Below are 17,054 nucleotides of genomic sequence, written 5' to 3' on the forward strand. Positions count from 1 at the left end.
TCGAATCTTGATTTCAAAACTGAACATAGTAATGAGTTAAAACAGAAGAGTTTCCCAGAAATAACTTGAAAAGGGATAAAAAAAAGCATCAAATAAACAATCTTTGAATGAGACAAATTTCTGAGTTTATTAATGCATAATCAATGTTTAATTTGGTTAACTTTATTACAACTTTAAAATGATTGACGATAAAATTTATGTTGATCATTGCGCAAAAGATGACGCAAATCCACTTCTTCTTCTTCCTCATTTTTCTTTGTTTCCTCCGGCAATCTTTATCCTCACCTTCGCCGTCACCGTCGCCGTTAAATTCAACGTTCTCATTTCCTAACGAAGCTCTCCCTACAAAATCCGGCTACCTCCCTATCAACCCCAAAAGCAAATCCGCCATTTTCTACACTTTTTACGAAGCTCAGAACACTTCTCTACCCATCTCTCAAACCCCTCTTATTTTCTGGCTTCAAGGCGGCCCCGGCTGTTCATCCATGATCGGAAATTTTCTTGAACTCGGCCCATTTCGAGTTGTTGACTCTTTGATTCTCGAGAGAAATTTCGGTTCTTGGAACCGTATTTTCGGTCTGGTTTTTCTTGATAATCCAATCGGAGTTGGGTTCAGTTTCGCTGCTGATCAGGCTGAGATACCTAAAGATCAACACTCTGTTGCTGAACATCTTTTTGGTGCTATCACTGAGTTTCTCAACTCGAATACCGAGTTCAAGACTCGCCCTGTTTATATTACCGGCGAGAGTTACGCCGGCAAATATGTTCCGTCGATTGGGTATTACATTTTAGAGAAGAACACGAAGTTACAACGGTCAAAAAGAGTGAATTTGAAGGGTGTGGCGATTGGTAACGGTTTAACTGACCCGGTTACTCAGGTGAAAACTCATGCTGACTCAGCGTATTATTCCGGTTTGATTAATCAAAGGCAAAAAACCGAGTTAAAAGAAGCTCAGTCTAAGGTGATTGAGTTTGTTAAGTTAAGAAATTGGAGTGAGGCTACGAATGCTAGAAATAATGTGTTGAATTTGCTTCAAAACATGACTGGTTTAGCCACTTTGTATGATTATACAAGAAAAGTGCCTTATAAAACTAGTTTAGTTACCAAGTTGTTACAATCAGTTGAGGTGAAGAAGGCGTTAGGCGCGAACGTATCGATGATTTTCGACGAATGTAGTAAAATAGTGGGGGAGAAACTGCATGAAGATGTGATGAAGAGTGTGAAGTTTAAGGTAGATTTCTTGGTTATGAAGATTAAGGTGTTGTTGTATCAAGGGTTGTTTGATTTGAGAGACGGCGTCGTTTCGACGGAAGCTTGGGTTAGGACTATGAAATGGGGGGAGATAAAGAGTTTTCTGATGGCTGAGAGGGAGATTTGGAAAGTGAATGGTGAGGTTGCTGGGTATGTGCAGAAATGGGGGAATTTGAGCAATGTTGTGGTTTTAGGAACCGGACATCTTGTGCCGACTGACCAGGGGTTGCATTCTCAGGCTATGATTGAGGATTGGGTTCTGGATAAAGGGAACTTTGCTTGGAGGAAATATTCTGAGTCTGCATCAGAATAGCTAACAGTTTAAGCTCTTGTTGTACACGGGTTTAGGAAGTTTTTTTTGTACTAGTGTTGTGTTGATGTATCATGTAATAAAATCTGATGATTTTTAAGCACCTGCCAATACGTTACTATCAAAGTTTAAGGCTTGTAGTTTCAGACTTGTTCTTGAATTTGTTGAAAATAGAGATGAAACTTATTCAACTCCGGCAGGCAAGCTATTTGTAATTCCTTTAAATTATACTCAGAATTAATCTGATATTAATACCATACTAGAGTTCCAACATCAAACAAGAACACCAACCAACTAATGAGCCGAATTGAGTTTCAGTTGACATATAATCAAAACAATCAAAGCAGAACGGAATCAAACACGGTTCTTAATTGTTTAACAAAATGGAGATTTGATTGGAATAACATCCTAGTTGAAATGCAGACACCAATCAGCTTGGATACAAACTCAGAACTAAATCAAATGCATTACAATGTTAAGTCATTTACTATTTACACAAGAATGAAATTGCACAAATGACAACTAAACACAAATCAAAATTTACAAATCCACTGGACTAATGATTTTGCATAAGAAAACTAAGCACCAATGTGAAGCTCTTCCGCAGCTCACTTTGAGGTACTTTCATCAACATCTTCCTGTCCATACCGCCGCTTGAACTTGGCAACTTGTCCCAAACTTTCAGCCATCTGCCGTCTAGCTCTAAAGTGGTAAACTTTACCAACATTATGAATTTTAGTCATCATAATATGCATCAATCTCCCGCTCTGCGTCACATACGATATCCACTGCATCTGAGGGTGAATCCCTTTCTTCATTCTGCACCAATCTGCAAAAACAAACACAGCACATTAAGTCCCTATAAGTTGCACATAAATTTACACAAAATTATAACAAACACAAGCCTCAGATTAGCATTTTGGCAAATTCCTCATAGCAGAGAACAACCCATGTATACATGGTGCGCATTATGTTGTTTCTACTCATGCCGAAATGTTGTCTTCATCAGCCGATAAAAAAACAATTGCTAGCCAATTTAGTAAAATTATTTATTAGTTTTTTTAATCTATATAAGCTAACCGAATGCATTAAATATTATGAACCGGACGGAATATCATTTTAAAAACATAATGTAATGGCCTTTGGAGGCGGATTTGTGAGGAAGTATAAGATATGCAGAAGAGAAAAAGCAGAGATTTAGCTTCTAAAAGAGCCAAAATCTCAAACTTAGACTCACATATACATATTTTAAGAGCACAAAATCCGTACTATGATTCCATTTTTGATGTACAGGGCTGGCGATTAGGGCATCCGGTGGAAAACCCACCGGTTTTTGAGAGCCACTGATGTTTTATACTGCTCTCCCCTGTTTAAAACCAGCCCTAATTTCTTACGGAAATAAACAAAATTGAACTGAATTAGAAGAGCAAATGCAATAGATTAAGCCATGGAAGGCTTATTACCTGATTTTGTAGTTCAGTTTCTGATTGAAACCCTAACTATGATACTTGTATTTATATAGATGGCAGAGAGAGCATGATTGGGCCTGGTCCTGGGCCTGGGCCTGGGCTTTGATTGATAATTTAGTCTCCCGCCAGTTGAATCCAAAGAAAATCTGGCTCTCTGCATTTGGTTCGTCAGTCTACACACTTCTTAGCCGGAGCTTAACGGAATTGCAACCGGAGTTGATAACACAACAGCAAACGGAGGTATTATTTTCTTATCAATTTTTGAAATTCGTTTCAACGGCTCTCTTGCTTCACTTTCACAAAGTGAATTAAAGAAATGGAAAAGCGTTCGGTAACTGCTAAACTAAATTTTTGATTCTAATTTTGTTATCTCCGCTAATTTTGTTTAGTGTTAGTGCAGGTGTTGTTATTATTATTATTAATGCTGCGGTTTAGTTTCTCATGGCACTCACACTTTCAGATGTATGTAATTTCAATTTCATTTTGAAATTTGTTTATTTCTTGAATTCAATAGTGTTGATGCTTCCTTTAGTTTTGTTAGAGTATTATGTCTTGCTTTCAGTAATTGGAAATTTATTCGTTATGGAGGGATTGTATACTTCAACCTACCAAAACTAGGAATCCATTTCTGAGGCGATAGTTGTTTGAAAGGCCTTTTGTTGGGGAATGCACTGGTGGTATTACAAAATTATATACATATACCTCAAGCTCGAGGGAGGGGTTTAGGGTTGTCTAATAAAAATTTAAGAAAAAAACTATTATCTCAGTAAGAAGCAGGCAAGGAAGTACTTGGATGAATGTGAAGTTACCTTAAAACCACATTCCCTAATGTAATCTGTAACAAAACACATATTTAACTAGCTATGTATCACATTTTTCAGTCCTTAGCTGCTTCTAAGTTCTAACTTATCCTCATAATATTTGGTTATGCCTTTGTATTTTCTTTTCTTAAAAGCTTATAACTATTTGTACGGGTACTAGATTTAGACTACTCCTAGTTGAACACTTTTATTTGAGCAACATTTACTCAAAAAGTTGAAAATTTTGTTTCAGTGTGCTAGTGGGAAGCAATTGGGGTATGTAATTATCTTCAACTCTGGAGGGGGACATCAGGTTGCTTCTGATAGAAGAATGAGGTATTTCATGGTATTCTTGCATTTAGCTTGAAGGATGAGAACTGATAGTTATTTTCATTATTGAGAAAGCTTTATTTGTTGCAGGTTCACCCATTTTCTTTTGAACATATCGAAAACGCATATAAGATCCAAGCACAAGTTTGCAAAAAAACTGGTAAAACAAATAGATGTGGATGACATTCAAAGTAATTTTGCGGGGTCAAAGTTGTTTACTCAGGTAGTCTGTTTTATGTCTGTTTGAGAATGCTATTGTGTTGAGTGAGAGTCTAATATGTGTGTTTTGGTCAAAAAATTAGAAAGTATTACTCTTTGAAATTTCCACAAAGGTGGTCAATGACCACCTTTGCTTGTGGGTAGCTTCTCCCCTGCTCATGTGTGTGGTCCAAGGCTCCCTTGAATTACGAGGGTTGTGAATGCCTTATGCTCTCTAGCTCATCATTCTGGATTTTCCTTAACTTAGATTCTGCTTCCTTATAGGCATCAGCGCTGATGGGTTATGATGGTTTTGATGACTTAATTGAGAATGGAACAGTTGAAAAGCTATGTGGTCTCGAAGATGCTATTGATGACATTGATCTCAACTTGGTGTGTAAAAGGTTTCCTTCAATTGTTTTGGGTAGTTCTCCTCCTGTGAAACTATATGATGAGACTGCAGAGAAATCTGAAATGAAGAGCCTTCTAGCAGCTGAAACTTATAGAGGAATTGTCTCAGATGCTCTGGGTATGAAATGGGTTGATCCTGATGAGTTTTATGAAGAGTTGTCTTATGAGGACGTCCCTCCAAGTTCAAAATCTTCCATAGCTAAACAAGAAAAAGATGAGAGTCCATGTGTAATTACTGAGCCAAGAGAACAAAAAGTCTATTTGTCAAAAGAATCAAAAGAGGAAAATGTCAATATTTTACCATTACATCCTGAGGATTTGCCTTCAGAAGCAGAAGATAATTTAGATCATAAAATTAGCATGAAGGTTTCTTCTACGAAAGTTGTGCCCGAATCAATATTAAGTGGCGCGCTTCTTGATACACCTATTAGTTGCATTCCTGGGTTAAGTAAGAGACAATGCAACCAGCTGGAGAACTGTGGATTTCACACGGTAGGCTAATTGAGGTTATCTGTTAAGCAATTTATTTAAGGTATTTGTAATTAATAGAAGGAACATGATGCACTCTTCTCTTGTTGTTTGATCTGCAGTTTCGGAAATTGCTGAACCATTTTCCTCGAACATATGCTGATTTGCAAAATGCACAAGTTGGAGTTAATGATGGACAGTATTTGATTTCTGTTGGGAGAATTTTATCTTCCAGGTAATAGAATCAGTTCGTGAAATTTATTTGTCACCATATTTTTTTGGATGAATTAGAAGTTACTGAAATTTTGCATCTGAAACTATGGTTTCTCTTTTATCAAAAATTGTGTCGTCGTTTTAGGTTACTTAAATTTCAGTGATATAAATTTGTGTTGTCTTTTATAAGTTCCTTGTGTTCTTGCTTAGGTCGTTGTAATAGGTTCTGGTGAAGAGAGAACTTTGATATAGCTTTTCTTTTTTGTCCATCTCTGAGCTATATGATGGGGTTTATGCTTGTTCATGGTCCTTGTCTGTGCCATATACACTCATTAACCAACCTGCTCTACCGCTAGCGCCTGTAAGTAAGTAACTTCAATGGGATTAACGTGAATTATTGGAAACATTATAAAACTGAACTGTCTGTTGGCAAGCTCAATCAGTGTGAATTTGGCTCTTGGACAGTTTGTCTGCAATAAATTACCAGAAGTCAATATTCTCTCTGACAAAATCAATATTCTTGATGCTAAAATAAATATCTTATTGTTTTTAAGGGGTATTTGCAATGTGCTATGATAAATTGCTAGAGTGTTAAAGGAGAGAAGGTGGAGATTTTGCATGGTCTAATCACACCCTTATAATTATCCAGCTTTCTAGGAGCTAATTGCATTTTGTTGCATAAGTGTATGAGAGCACATAATATTATTATAAGTTTATATCTTGTGGTGGAGGACTAATGTCTGCAAGCTGCATGCTTTGTGCCCTGACTTCTGCCTTATTTGGTTTTGGAACTTATGTGGAATCTAGTCTTGGAACTTTGATTTCTTGTCCCAAGCACATTGTTCCTTGCTTTCTTTCCCCAATAATTTATTTTTCTCAGGATTTTTTTTTCTTATTTACTGGCCCTGGAATTTTACTCTTAGACCGGTGCTTTATTATGCTAACATGAAAAATAATTACCTCATTGACAGATACTGTTGACCAACATTAGTTTTTGTAGTTTGGATAGTACATAATGTTCATCCTCATGTCCATCAATGATTTAATGTATTCTCACTAGCATTCTTCTTGTTGTATGTTGTGTATGTGTTTACCTGTGCACTTGGTAGACATATGATTAGTCAAGTACAAAGTTTGTATGTTGATGTTGATTATAATTACCATTTCTGCTGTAGGGGAATTAAAGCCAATTCTTATTTATCATTTCTTGAGGTAGTTGTGGGTTGTGAGGTTGCAGATGATTCTCAGCAAAAGGACATTGATAATGAAAGAAGAAAAACCATTTATTTGCATTTGAAGAATTTTTTTCGAGGTGCTCGTTTCACTTATCAACCTTTTTTGAAGTGTCTTGAAAACAAGCATAAGCTGGGAGATGTTGTTTGCGTTAGCGGCAAGGTGAGCTGGTCTTTTTCCCATGATTGGATTTTATCTCTGTTTATTGTGGCTTGAAATGGAGATGAATTGTTGATAGTTAGTAACTTGAGCTATTAAATAAGGTATTTATTGTTAGATTCCATCTTAAAACCAATTGGTATTAAGTGGAGGTGCCCAACCAATATATAAACACATGTCCACTCACACACACAACCAATGTGGGATTTCCCACTTTAACACTCCCCCTCACGCGTAGCGTGTACGGGCCGAGCAACAAAGTCCCCCCTCACGTAAATCTCACGTGGGCCGGGCCAAACTCAAATTGTGTGAATGGACAAGGCTCCGATACCATGTTAGATTCCATCTTAAAACCAATTGGTATTAAGTGGAGGTGCCCAACCAATATATAAACACATGTCCACTCACACACACAACCAATGTGGGATTTCCCACTTTAACATTTATGACCAGTGTATTATATCAATCTGTACATCCATTACCTTTTAGGTCTTAGTTGTTCTTTTCTTATTTTTTCTTAAATTCAACATTTTTTCATTGTATTTATCAAAAAAATGGAGAAGTGTGACGTTTTGAATTTTTTTCTATAAGTTAAATGCATATTGACTTGGAAGTTGGTACTATGTTTTATTTTTCTAATTTCCTCCTCTCACAGATGTGGTCTATTCTTTGTTAATTGGGTGAATTCATTTATTGCATGGAAGTTATCACTAATTCGTATAAGATAAATATATTCTTTATGTCAGAAAACCAATCCGCCTAAAAGTTCTAGCTGTGAGGTTAGGTGACGCTCCAACAATAGTATTTTTTCTGACCTACCCCCACACGCACCTTTCCCACAGGAACATCCACAATAGATCCAGTGCACTTGACATTGTCCATTGGGTTTGAAGCGTGAAAAACCGCATGCCCACTTCATCTTGCATTTAAGTAATTAAATGCGGTTGCCAAAGATTGAACTAATCCACCTAAGAGTTCAAGGCGTTAGGTTAGGTCCAACAATATTATTATTTCTAACAGTCTAGCATCTAACTGCATTTGTATAGTCCAGACCTTATACGGGCAACATTGATTTTATATGTGTTTTTAATAACCATCTTTAATTAACAAATTTATTTCTCTTTCTACATGTCGTATTTCTTTAACCTATTTAATGTAAGATACTTTGAGGCAGTTTGAACAGCTGTTATTCCTTTTGTTGTACATGTAGATGGTTGTGATAGATTTCCAGTTGTGTTATTGGACTATTTAAAGGGGAAGTAAAATATTTTTTTATGTACAATCAAGTAGAGCTATATGTATGATTTTGCCCTCAAATGCTATTGCCTGTTTTTTTATGCATTGCTGTCATTTGTTTCGGGCATTTCAAGCACTCAGTACTTGAGTTTTTTACATGTAGGTTAAGACTATGAGCACCAAAGATCACTATGAAGTGAGAGAATATAATATTGATGTGCTGAAGGATGATGATGACTCGTCTCTTCATCCAGAAGGGAGGCCATATCCTATATACCCTTCAAAGGGAGGCTCAAATCCTAACTTTCTTCGGGACATTATTGCGAGGTTCTTGTTCTAATCCTTTTTGGTAGTTTACAATGCATTGTCATTACTGTTGTGCTGTCTCCTCTTAAGATGTCCTAATTTATGGAATTAATACTGTTTTCTCTTTGATAAATTATCTGTTAGCAGCCCATTTCTTTAGTTATCTCTCATGTTTGGTTATTTGTTGTTCTAGTTGGCATTACTTTCTGACATTGATATCATGCTAATTTTTATCTTAAAATGTAATTATTGCTAGATTGTCCAAGAATTATTACTGCTTTTTCCAAAAAAGATTGGCAATTCTACTGGTCATGTTTTTGAACAGAAATCATTCCATTTTGTTCATGGCCTAAATGTAAGTTTTATTTTGTATTTAAATGTCTGACACTGGGCTTTCCTAGTTTACATTTAGATCCTGTTTCATTCCTGCATCTGCCTAACTGCCGTGAATAGCTTGTTAAATTGGTACTTTGGGTTGGATCTGTTGAGTAATTCACCTCTTTTATATGTTGAACTGTACCTTTACATTTTGGAGATAACCTCTAATATATTGATTTTTGACTGTTACATTTGCTTGAACTTTGTTAAGCATTTTGGCTTCTAAATATGGTTTAGTGCAATAATATTCTAGACATTTTTTAAATATTTTCCAGAGCTGTACAAGCCTTGGGTCCGGGTATTGATCCTATTCCAAAAGAAATCACTCTGGAGTTTGGACTTTTAAATCTTCATGATGTGAGTAATTTTACATTAATCGTACAATTATATATCTCTAAGATGTCCCTGGTGCACACTTGCTTTACTTATTCTTCATGCCTCGGACCATGATGATTATCTGGTAAATGATCTAAAATATATGTGGATGTTTTGATCATGTGTAGATTAGTTGATGAATGTTACAGTCACTTTCAAGCAAACCATTGGATTTTTGAAGCTTATTATTTATCATATAAGACAAGGATGTGACAATGAGCAGAGAGATTTCATTTGAAACCGGAGCTCTTTCTGATTCAATGATCTCTTCCTGGATGAATGCATCGTTAGTCATGGTGTTTGTAAAGTGTTTTTAGCTTTAAATTTTTTTTATGCATCTGATGCGTGATTGATTTTGCAAGTGTTGAAATTCATTATCTTGTTATGTGGTGACAAAAATTGAGAACTCTAGGGCATGGCATGTCTAATTTAGAGATCAAATTAGAACAGGGTTGAGATTCTCAAGATGTCATATTTATAAGCAACCTTTATAAGAACTTTATGCTCTTAGTTCCTGAGTTGTGCTTAAGGTTTTTTTATTTTATTAGACTTTTATATATGTATATTTGAAGCTCAGTTCTATTTATCTATCTATGATGTTTCTTTTCTTTCAACATTATTTGTAGTAAATTTGTAGTAATAAAACATGTCAATCTCAGTCATAGCAAATTGTGTATTTTTCTGTTGTATGTATTGGCATTCTTTTGCATATTTTAATTGATCTTTGTCAAACCTAATAGACATTTGCATGCGAGGATGGGTTAAAGATAATATAGTTATAGCTGGAGCCTCACCTAAAATGTCTATTAGGCTCATTTGAAGCGTGAACAAACACAGAACCGCTTTGACTTTGTGCTCAAATATTTAATTAGCAAATTGAGGTTGTCAAGAATTAAACTCTTGAACTTTCGATCATAGAAGCTCGAAATTATGTCAGATAACCAATCAATCAAAAATTTAAACTGGTTGATGGAATCTAACTAGAGTTTTATTATCTCTAACAATCTTACATGTCATCCTTGCAAATATAGGCATATAATGGGATTCACCAACCGAAGAATGCGGAGGAGGCTGATTTGGCTCGTAGAAGACTTATATTTGACGAGTTCTTTTATCTGCAGGTGATAATTACATCTCGGTATTAGTTTCTGCAGAGGACATTTTCATATATTTGTTTTATCATATTCTTGATGATCAGTATGCATAATCCATGTTTGATTATCTCTATAGAATTTCTTCCAAAGCCGTAACAGTGAGCTTTCCGATTATTGTTGAAGATGTTGCCTTAGCATTATGCATTAGCCATGTTGGAATCACACTTGTGACATTTATAACTTTGTAATTGCTGTAAAGAGCCGTGATAGCCTTATTGTAATGTTGAGCGCACTCTGGCACCTCCTGTTTCTTCATAGATTTTGCTTGAAGCCTCTGATTTTCTTTACAAATTTGTACACATTGTGAGTCACTGCTTTAGTAAAAGGCATCTTCTGAAAGTGTGAAGTATTTTCTATTGATGTTTTTGAATACTAACTATTTTATAATATTTAATCACGATAGGGCATAGTGTAACTTTGAGTAAAGACCATTGAATTGCATTGAATTGAAATATTCTTGTTTGTCACAAAATTGTGCAAATGTTATGCATTTGATGCCATTTGCTTTTGTTAGCATTTTCCTAATAATAGAATTCATTGTAATCCCCGTTTGGTCTTTTCTGTGGTATGCAATCAGAACCGAAACTGTGACCACAATATTGGTGGATCAGATAGTAGTTTCTCAAAGTTTTAAGTCATTTATTGTTATAGCCTCATCGCTGACCAGGGTTACTTATTAATATTTACTAATTGTTGACCCTTTTTGGTCACTGATATTATGTTACTAATTGTTTAACTTTTACTTCATATTGTATTTTGGTCATATGAAGTTCCTTACTTATGCTGATTGCGTATCAGGCTATGCTGTCTGTATCCATCTATGGAATCTAAGTATTTTTATGTGTGCAGTTAGCACGCTTATTCCAAATGCTTGAGGGTCTGGGAACTAGAATGGAGAAAGATACATTACTGGACAAGTATAGAAAACCTGAATCAAATGCTCTTTTAATGGAGGACTGGTCCAGTCTTACCAAGAAACTTTTGAAGGCCCTTCCATTTTCGCTTACTTCTAGCCAGCTAAGTGCTATTTCAGAGATCATATGGGATCTAAAGCGACCTGTGCCTATGAATCGACTTTTGCAGGTGTGGATGATAATACAATAATGCTCCGATTCTTTCATCATTAGCATTAAGCAATCTGCTTGCCATTGCTTGCAGGTTCATATCCACTTTTTAGACTTGCATAAATTTGTATGAACCAATGTTGCAATGATTGGATACCTTCATTTTTGGCATTATAGTTTATTTAGGATTAGGAAAAATACGCTACGATTTGATAAAGCAGCAGCGTACATAAAGGATACAGATTTGAGCAAGAAATATTTTTTCCTTTCCTCTGTCTCTCTGTCACATAATACCTAATGCTTGACAAGAGAGTATAAAACTGCTGACTATACCCTTGTTATGTTTGTCAGGTCCAGGTTGTGCCTCTTGTAAATTATATTTGTTTGTGAGGACGCTCCGTGATATTTTTGTCAAATCTTGGCATTGGGTCTCAAAGGCAGCTGCATCATGTTAATACATCAGATGAAAGAAAATAAAAATATTTCACAGTTTGGGGGTATTTGAAAAAAAAAAGACATTATAGATATTTTTCTTTCCTGCTGTAAGCTGATTGCTCTGCAGAAGTAACTGACACTAACTTATCTCCATCTAGTCAAAAAAAATTTAATGCTCGAACAGAGAAAGTCAGAGCTGCTATATTAATTGAGGGGAAAATAGAGTCTTTGGTGAACTTCACGGCATGGGCATTTTAGAATATGGACATTGAATAGCTACTTACTAATTTTTTGGGTACTTTAATTCAGGGTGATGTTGGATGTGGAAAAACGGTGGTCGCTTTTTTGGCGTGTATGGAAGTTATTGGCTCTGGTTATCAGGTTAGTCATTCCATGAATATTTTGTTGTTTTTAAATTTAGTCAAAAATTATTGAAGTACCTCCAAATCTGTTCTGGCACTCATTTAAAACCGTGGCTTTATAATTTGTAATGCCAGTGGCGGTTGTTTCCAAATTTTAGTGTCTTTTATTGATTGACTTGGATTCTTTATCTGTGTCTACTAGGTCTGGTGTCTAATGCATATTTTGGTTGAATCTTTTTAACCGTAGGCAGCTTTCATGGTTCCTACTGAGTTGCTTGCTGTCCAGCATTATGAGCACTTGCTTAATTTGCTAGAGAAGGTGGATGAGGAAAAATTCAAGCCTGCTATTGCTCTCCTAACAGGTTCAACATCATTGAAACAAGCGCGGATGATCCGTAAGGCATGCACTTTAACAAAGTAATTTGCTCTGTAATCGATAAAAAAAATCTAGATTATGTGAATCTATTTCATTGATTGTTTGACAGGATCTCCAAAGTGGAGACATCTCCATGGTCATTGGAACACACAGTTTAATCTCTGAGAATGTAGAATTCTCTGCTTTGCGTATAGCTGTGGTGGATGAGCAACATCGCTTTGGTGTGATCCAGAGAGGAAGATTTAATAGTAAGGTTGTCCACTCTACTTTGCCCTAAGATATATTGCATGGAAATTTGTTGAATCATACGTTTCGGGATCTAGTTCCGTTCCCAGAAATGCTTATAAAATTCTGAAACTTTAAATTCTTAACATATTTTTGTAGAAATTATTGTTTTTCTGTTTTCCATTTCAACATTTTTGTTGCAGCATTTCAGTTTCCGTGCAATACAGATTATATAGTTATGACATTGGTGGAGATTATATTATTTTATATTTCATTTTGTTTCATCTTCTGACGGGTGTAAGCATTTCATTCTTACTTGGTACAATCTATTGGCGGGTTTGGATTGCCCATTGTAATTGAGCTGTACAGAAATTCTGGGGAATTCTTGGGTTTAAGATAGAGACTGTTTGGTGTTAGAAAGGATTGATTGTTTAGATTGTCCCAGCGTATAGAAAAGCCAATGGTAGCATATAATTGCTTATAGCTTCATATAGGAACTTGCTGCAAGGACTATTGCTGGGAGGCTTTTGGTCCAAGATGTGGTAAAAGTGGCATTAACTGACATGATTTATACCAACTTGAAATTCTTTTGTACCATCAGCAATACATAATTGATCTATTCAGTTACTGCTTGCCTGTAGAGTTGTTCTTTTTATTGATTTGCAACGCCTTTATACTTCTGCCATTAATATGTATACATCATTAGTGCTGTGTGCAAACATATAATAACGGATTCGAAATTGTAACCAAGCATCGCCCATTGGTTCTATCCTTGTAAGTTTAACTGACAAGCCATCTAATTCCTGCAGTTATTTAAAACTTCTTTAAGTTCAATAATGGAAGCAACAAATGTCAACGGGTCCTCAAAAGGTGATGTCTATATGGCCCCGCATTTTCTTGCTATGTCAGCCACTCCCATCCCGAGGACACTTGCTTTGGCATTGTACGGAGACATGTCTTTAACTCAAGTATGTATATTTTGTTGTCTCTTTGGTCTCTAATTAGAAAACCATACCACAATTAGGAGTTCCTTTGAAATTTAAATTTGATGTCTCCTTTTTCTAGAGATTTTAAAATTTAATTTTTATCTTGTTTTTGTTTCTTTATGGTAGATTACTGAATTGCCTCCAGGAAGAATTCCAGTTGAAACACTAGTAGTTGAAGGAAATTTCCAGGGCTTTGAGGAAATCTACAAGGTAAGTCTCTTTCTTGTAAGCTATGCTATTTGAGGTACTTCACATATGTCTTCATTTGTCTTTTTATAAAGAACTTAATTCATGGATGAAGGGGGGATACGAGGTTTAAATCCTTGATTTCATTCTAAGGTAAGTAAGCACTTGATGCTAACAGGTTTTTTTTGAGACTGAAGGGTACTAAGCCATATATTTGTGAAATTATAAGATCTTGTTTCATTACCAAGTAAGGAACTGAAATATAGGTAGTATATTTGATTCCTGATCTCTTATACCTAACCTTATGAAATAAGAAACAGAAACTTAATACTTTTCTAATTCCCACCATATCCCTACCCCCCCCCCCCCCCTCCCTCATTCAAAATTGTCACTGAAATCTTGGCTGTCATCCTTGATCTTCGCTACTCCTATTAATGAACAAAAGAGCCTCCGTGGTTGCTAATTTTCAGGCCCCATATCTGCCTGCAAGTGTCGGTATTGATTAAGTAGGCCCTAGAAACATCACAGGGAAGAAAAAGTATTCATGAAATTGTAGCTTTCAATTTTGGTCTATTTATGATACATGTTGGTGTCAATATCTTGTTAACTTGTTTTCTAGACTAAACATCAGGCCCAAAATTGTCGGGACAATGTCACGAATCATTGTCCCTTATTTTGTTCTGTTTAGGTCCAAAATTATTTTCGTGCTGTGCTGATATCAGATAAGTTTTTTACATTTTGTCTTTTAATTTTCTCTTCTAACGTTACCCGTGTGCATCAAATTGCCCACACATCAATGGGGTTGTAAAGAAGCTGCCATGCCATCTGAGCTATTTTTGCTTGCACTTATTCTCGATGTGGATCAACAGTTAAACTTCACATTTTCAGCAGGATACTTAGATTTCATGTAAGATAGAAAAATAGGAGAAGAGAGAGGTCATAAAATATGATGTTTCCTTGCGAATTTTTTTATGTTCATTTGGTGTATTGTCTTTATACCAAATTTTGGATGAATTGTCTTTAAGAATGTATCTACGTGCATAGTATTTTTGATACGTAGGTCTGGAGGATCATTACTATATAGACATGATAGTTAAATTTCTATAATTGGTTCAGTTGTCCGCTATTGACATGGATATCGATTGTGCCAGATAATACTTGAGGAATTAAAATCAGAAGGAAAAGTGTATCTTGTGTACCCGGTCATTGAACAGTCTGAGCAGCTGCCTCAGCTTCATGCTGCTTCTGCTGACTTTGAAGTTATATCAGGCAGGTTTCCAGGTTACAAGTGTGGACTGTTGCATGGTAAAATGAAGAGTGATGAAAAAGATGATGCACTGAGACGATTTAGATCCGGAGAAACGCAGATTCTTCTTTCCACTCAAGTGATCGAGGTTGGTGTCGATGTTCCAGATGCATCCATGATGGTTGTCATGAATGCTGAGAGATTTGGAATTGCTCAACTACACCAACTCAGGGGACGAGTTGGACGTGGAGCAAGGAAGTCCAAATGTATATTGATGGCATCCACAAGCAGTAGCCTTAACCGTCTAAAGGTCCTGCAGAAGTCATCCGATGGTTTTTACTTGGCAAATGCTGATCTTCTTCTACGTGGACCTGGTGATTTGCTTGGCAAAAAGCAGTCAGGACACCTGCCTGAGTTTCCTATTGCGAGACTGGAAATAGACGGGAATATTCTGCAAGAAGCACATGATGCTGCACTGGTAAGTATCCTCTTGTTATCAATTTTCATCAAACTTGTTAATCTTTTCCTTAGCAAATCTTTTCATTCTATAAATTACTGTTTAGTTGAGTACTATTCTTGGCTGGGATGTGTGTTGCTAGTGTGGATTTCCATAAAAGGTTTACATATTGGCCATTAGCGTAAAAACCAGACCAAACTAAATAAATGAATCAAATGGACAAATGCAGTTTGTTTTGATTTGATATTATAATAGAACTGGTTTTTGGTTATCTTTGGTTTGGAAAGTAAAAAAAATTCAAATCATTTTTAGTTCAAACAGAACCGAAAAATAGAACCAAATCAAATAGGTCAACTGAATTCGGTGCAGTTTGAAATGTTATAAATCCTTATAAGATCAGTTCTATTTGCTTTTGAAAAAAATTAAAATATCAGTTTGGTTTGGTTGGAACTGAATGCAAGCCCTCGCTCACCATTGTGCATGTGCTAGAAGTAGAAGATATGTTATAAAGGTAGTATGTCTGTCTTGGCCTAGTTCCCATTAATCACAAATATAAAAAAGGTATACGAGGAAAATACAACAACGAAATCGGAATTTCTCATCTTTAGGAAGTTATAATCTAAGGATAGTAATATGTTTTGTAAGACCATTCAAAATTCAGATATGAAATAAGCTACCCGCGTTCAATGTTTTAAGGATAGTAATTTCCCTTGCACTTGTTTGACAATGTTCAACTTTCTTCGCTTTGCCTCTACTAAATTTGAGGGATAAACAACTTATCCTTTTATTCTTAGAATGCATTTTTATGATTAATCCTTTTCTCCATCATGTAATTGAAAGTATAATTTGTCTATTTGCAGAAAATTTTAAGTGATTGTCATGATTTGGAGCGATTTCCGAAACTCAAGACGGAGCTTAGCATGCGACAGCCACTTTGTCTTCTAGGTGATTGATATATATCAAAAAGTGGAGAGGTTTTGCTCAATCTTGTAAATAAAATCTGTGATTGTAGCTTCAGGCAAATTAGATTTGATGTAAATGTTGTAGTGGTAGTTTCAAATGTAGTTTGGTTCGGTCTCTCTGTTGCTGTTATTTCTACAATTTTATTTTCGGATACTGCTTTGGATCTGCAGATGACCAAAGAAAAAGGAACAAGTGGTCATCATTGCTCTTGAAATCGTATGTCATGATAAATTAACTTGCATTTAGTCATATTAAATAATTACAAACATAATTTTTAATTTTAGGTTAATTATCCCTAAATTGAGTAATCTCGTCCTGTAAACACGTTACTATTTGGGGTTAGTTGATTCAAAATTGGACTTATAAATTGATCAAAATGAATAAGTGTGACTTAATTGATTCGGACACAAATTCAAGATCGAGTTGGCTGTTTACTCAAAGAAAACCTCACATGATTTGATT

General features: G+C 35.7%; 3 protein-coding genes across 3 annotated transcripts; 2 read left to right on the forward strand and 1 right to left on the reverse strand.

Annotated features, from left to right (window-relative positions):
• The first annotated feature begins 123 nt into the window (after positions 1–123).
• On the forward strand, positions 124–1,688 carry LOC126680359 (serine carboxypeptidase-like 50). Its single transcript, XM_050375478.2, has one exon. The coding sequence runs from the start codon at positions 198–200 to the stop codon at positions 1,563–1,565; it is 1,368 nt and encodes a 455-aa protein (XP_050231435.1). The 5' UTR covers positions 124–197; the 3' UTR covers positions 1,566–1,688.
• Positions 1,689–1,913: 225 nt separating this feature from the next.
• On the reverse strand, positions 1,914–3,099 carry LOC126680360 (uncharacterized). The gene is made up of 2 exons (XM_050375479.2): positions 3,026–3,099; positions 1,914–2,391 (listed from the first exon to the last, which is right to left on the reverse strand). Exon 2 carries the CDS (start codon positions 2,378–2,380, stop codon positions 2,171–2,173), a length of 210 nt encoding a protein of 69 aa, XP_050231436.1. The 5' UTR covers positions 2,381–2,391; positions 3,026–3,099; the 3' UTR covers positions 1,914–2,170.
• A 48-nt stretch (positions 3,100–3,147) lies between these two features.
• On the forward strand, positions 3,148–16,833 carry LOC126680358 (ATP-dependent DNA helicase homolog RECG, chloroplastic). Its single transcript, XM_050375477.2, has 18 exons — positions 3,148–3,271; positions 3,432–3,493; positions 4,085–4,167; positions 4,252–4,384; positions 4,645–5,262; positions 5,361–5,473; positions 6,627–6,846; positions 8,243–8,406; positions 9,039–9,120; positions 10,170–10,259; positions 11,142–11,375; positions 12,101–12,172; positions 12,401–12,553; positions 12,639–12,782; positions 13,564–13,722; positions 13,867–13,950; positions 15,078–15,650; positions 16,490–16,833. The coding sequence occupies exons 2-18, from the start codon at positions 3,473–3,475 to the stop codon at positions 16,580–16,582; spliced, it is 3,036 nt and encodes a 1,011-aa protein (XP_050231434.1). The 5' UTR covers positions 3,148–3,271; positions 3,432–3,472; the 3' UTR covers positions 16,583–16,833.
• The last annotated feature ends 221 nt before the right edge of the window (positions 16,834–17,054 follow it).

Source organism: Mercurialis annua, linkage group LG5, assembly GCF_937616625.2.
Source record: "Mercurialis annua linkage group LG5, ddMerAnnu1.2, whole genome shotgun sequence".
NCBI lineage: Eukaryota > Viridiplantae > Streptophyta > Magnoliopsida > Malpighiales > Euphorbiaceae > Mercurialis > Mercurialis annua.

Excerpts from the sequence above, each read along its gene's own strand:
- LOC126680360 (XM_050375479.2), bottom strand. The coding sequence starts at position 2,380 with ATGAAGAAAGGGATTCACCCTCAGATGCAGTGGATATCGTATGTGACG.
- LOC126680359 (XM_050375478.2), top strand. The coding sequence starts at position 198 with ATGTTGATCATTGCGCAAAAGATGACGCAAATCCACTTCTTCTTCTTC.
- LOC126680358 (XM_050375477.2), top strand. The coding sequence starts at position 3,473 with ATGGCACTCACACTTTCAGAT. Across the intron at positions 5,474-6,626 it reads GGGAGAATTTTATCTTCCAG|GGGAATTAAAGCCAATTCTT; the intron begins GTAATAGAATCA and ends TTTCTGCTGTAG. Across the intron at positions 10,260-11,141 it reads ACGAGTTCTTTTATCTGCAG|TTAGCACGCTTATTCCAAAT; the intron begins GTGATAATTACA and ends TTATGTGTGCAG.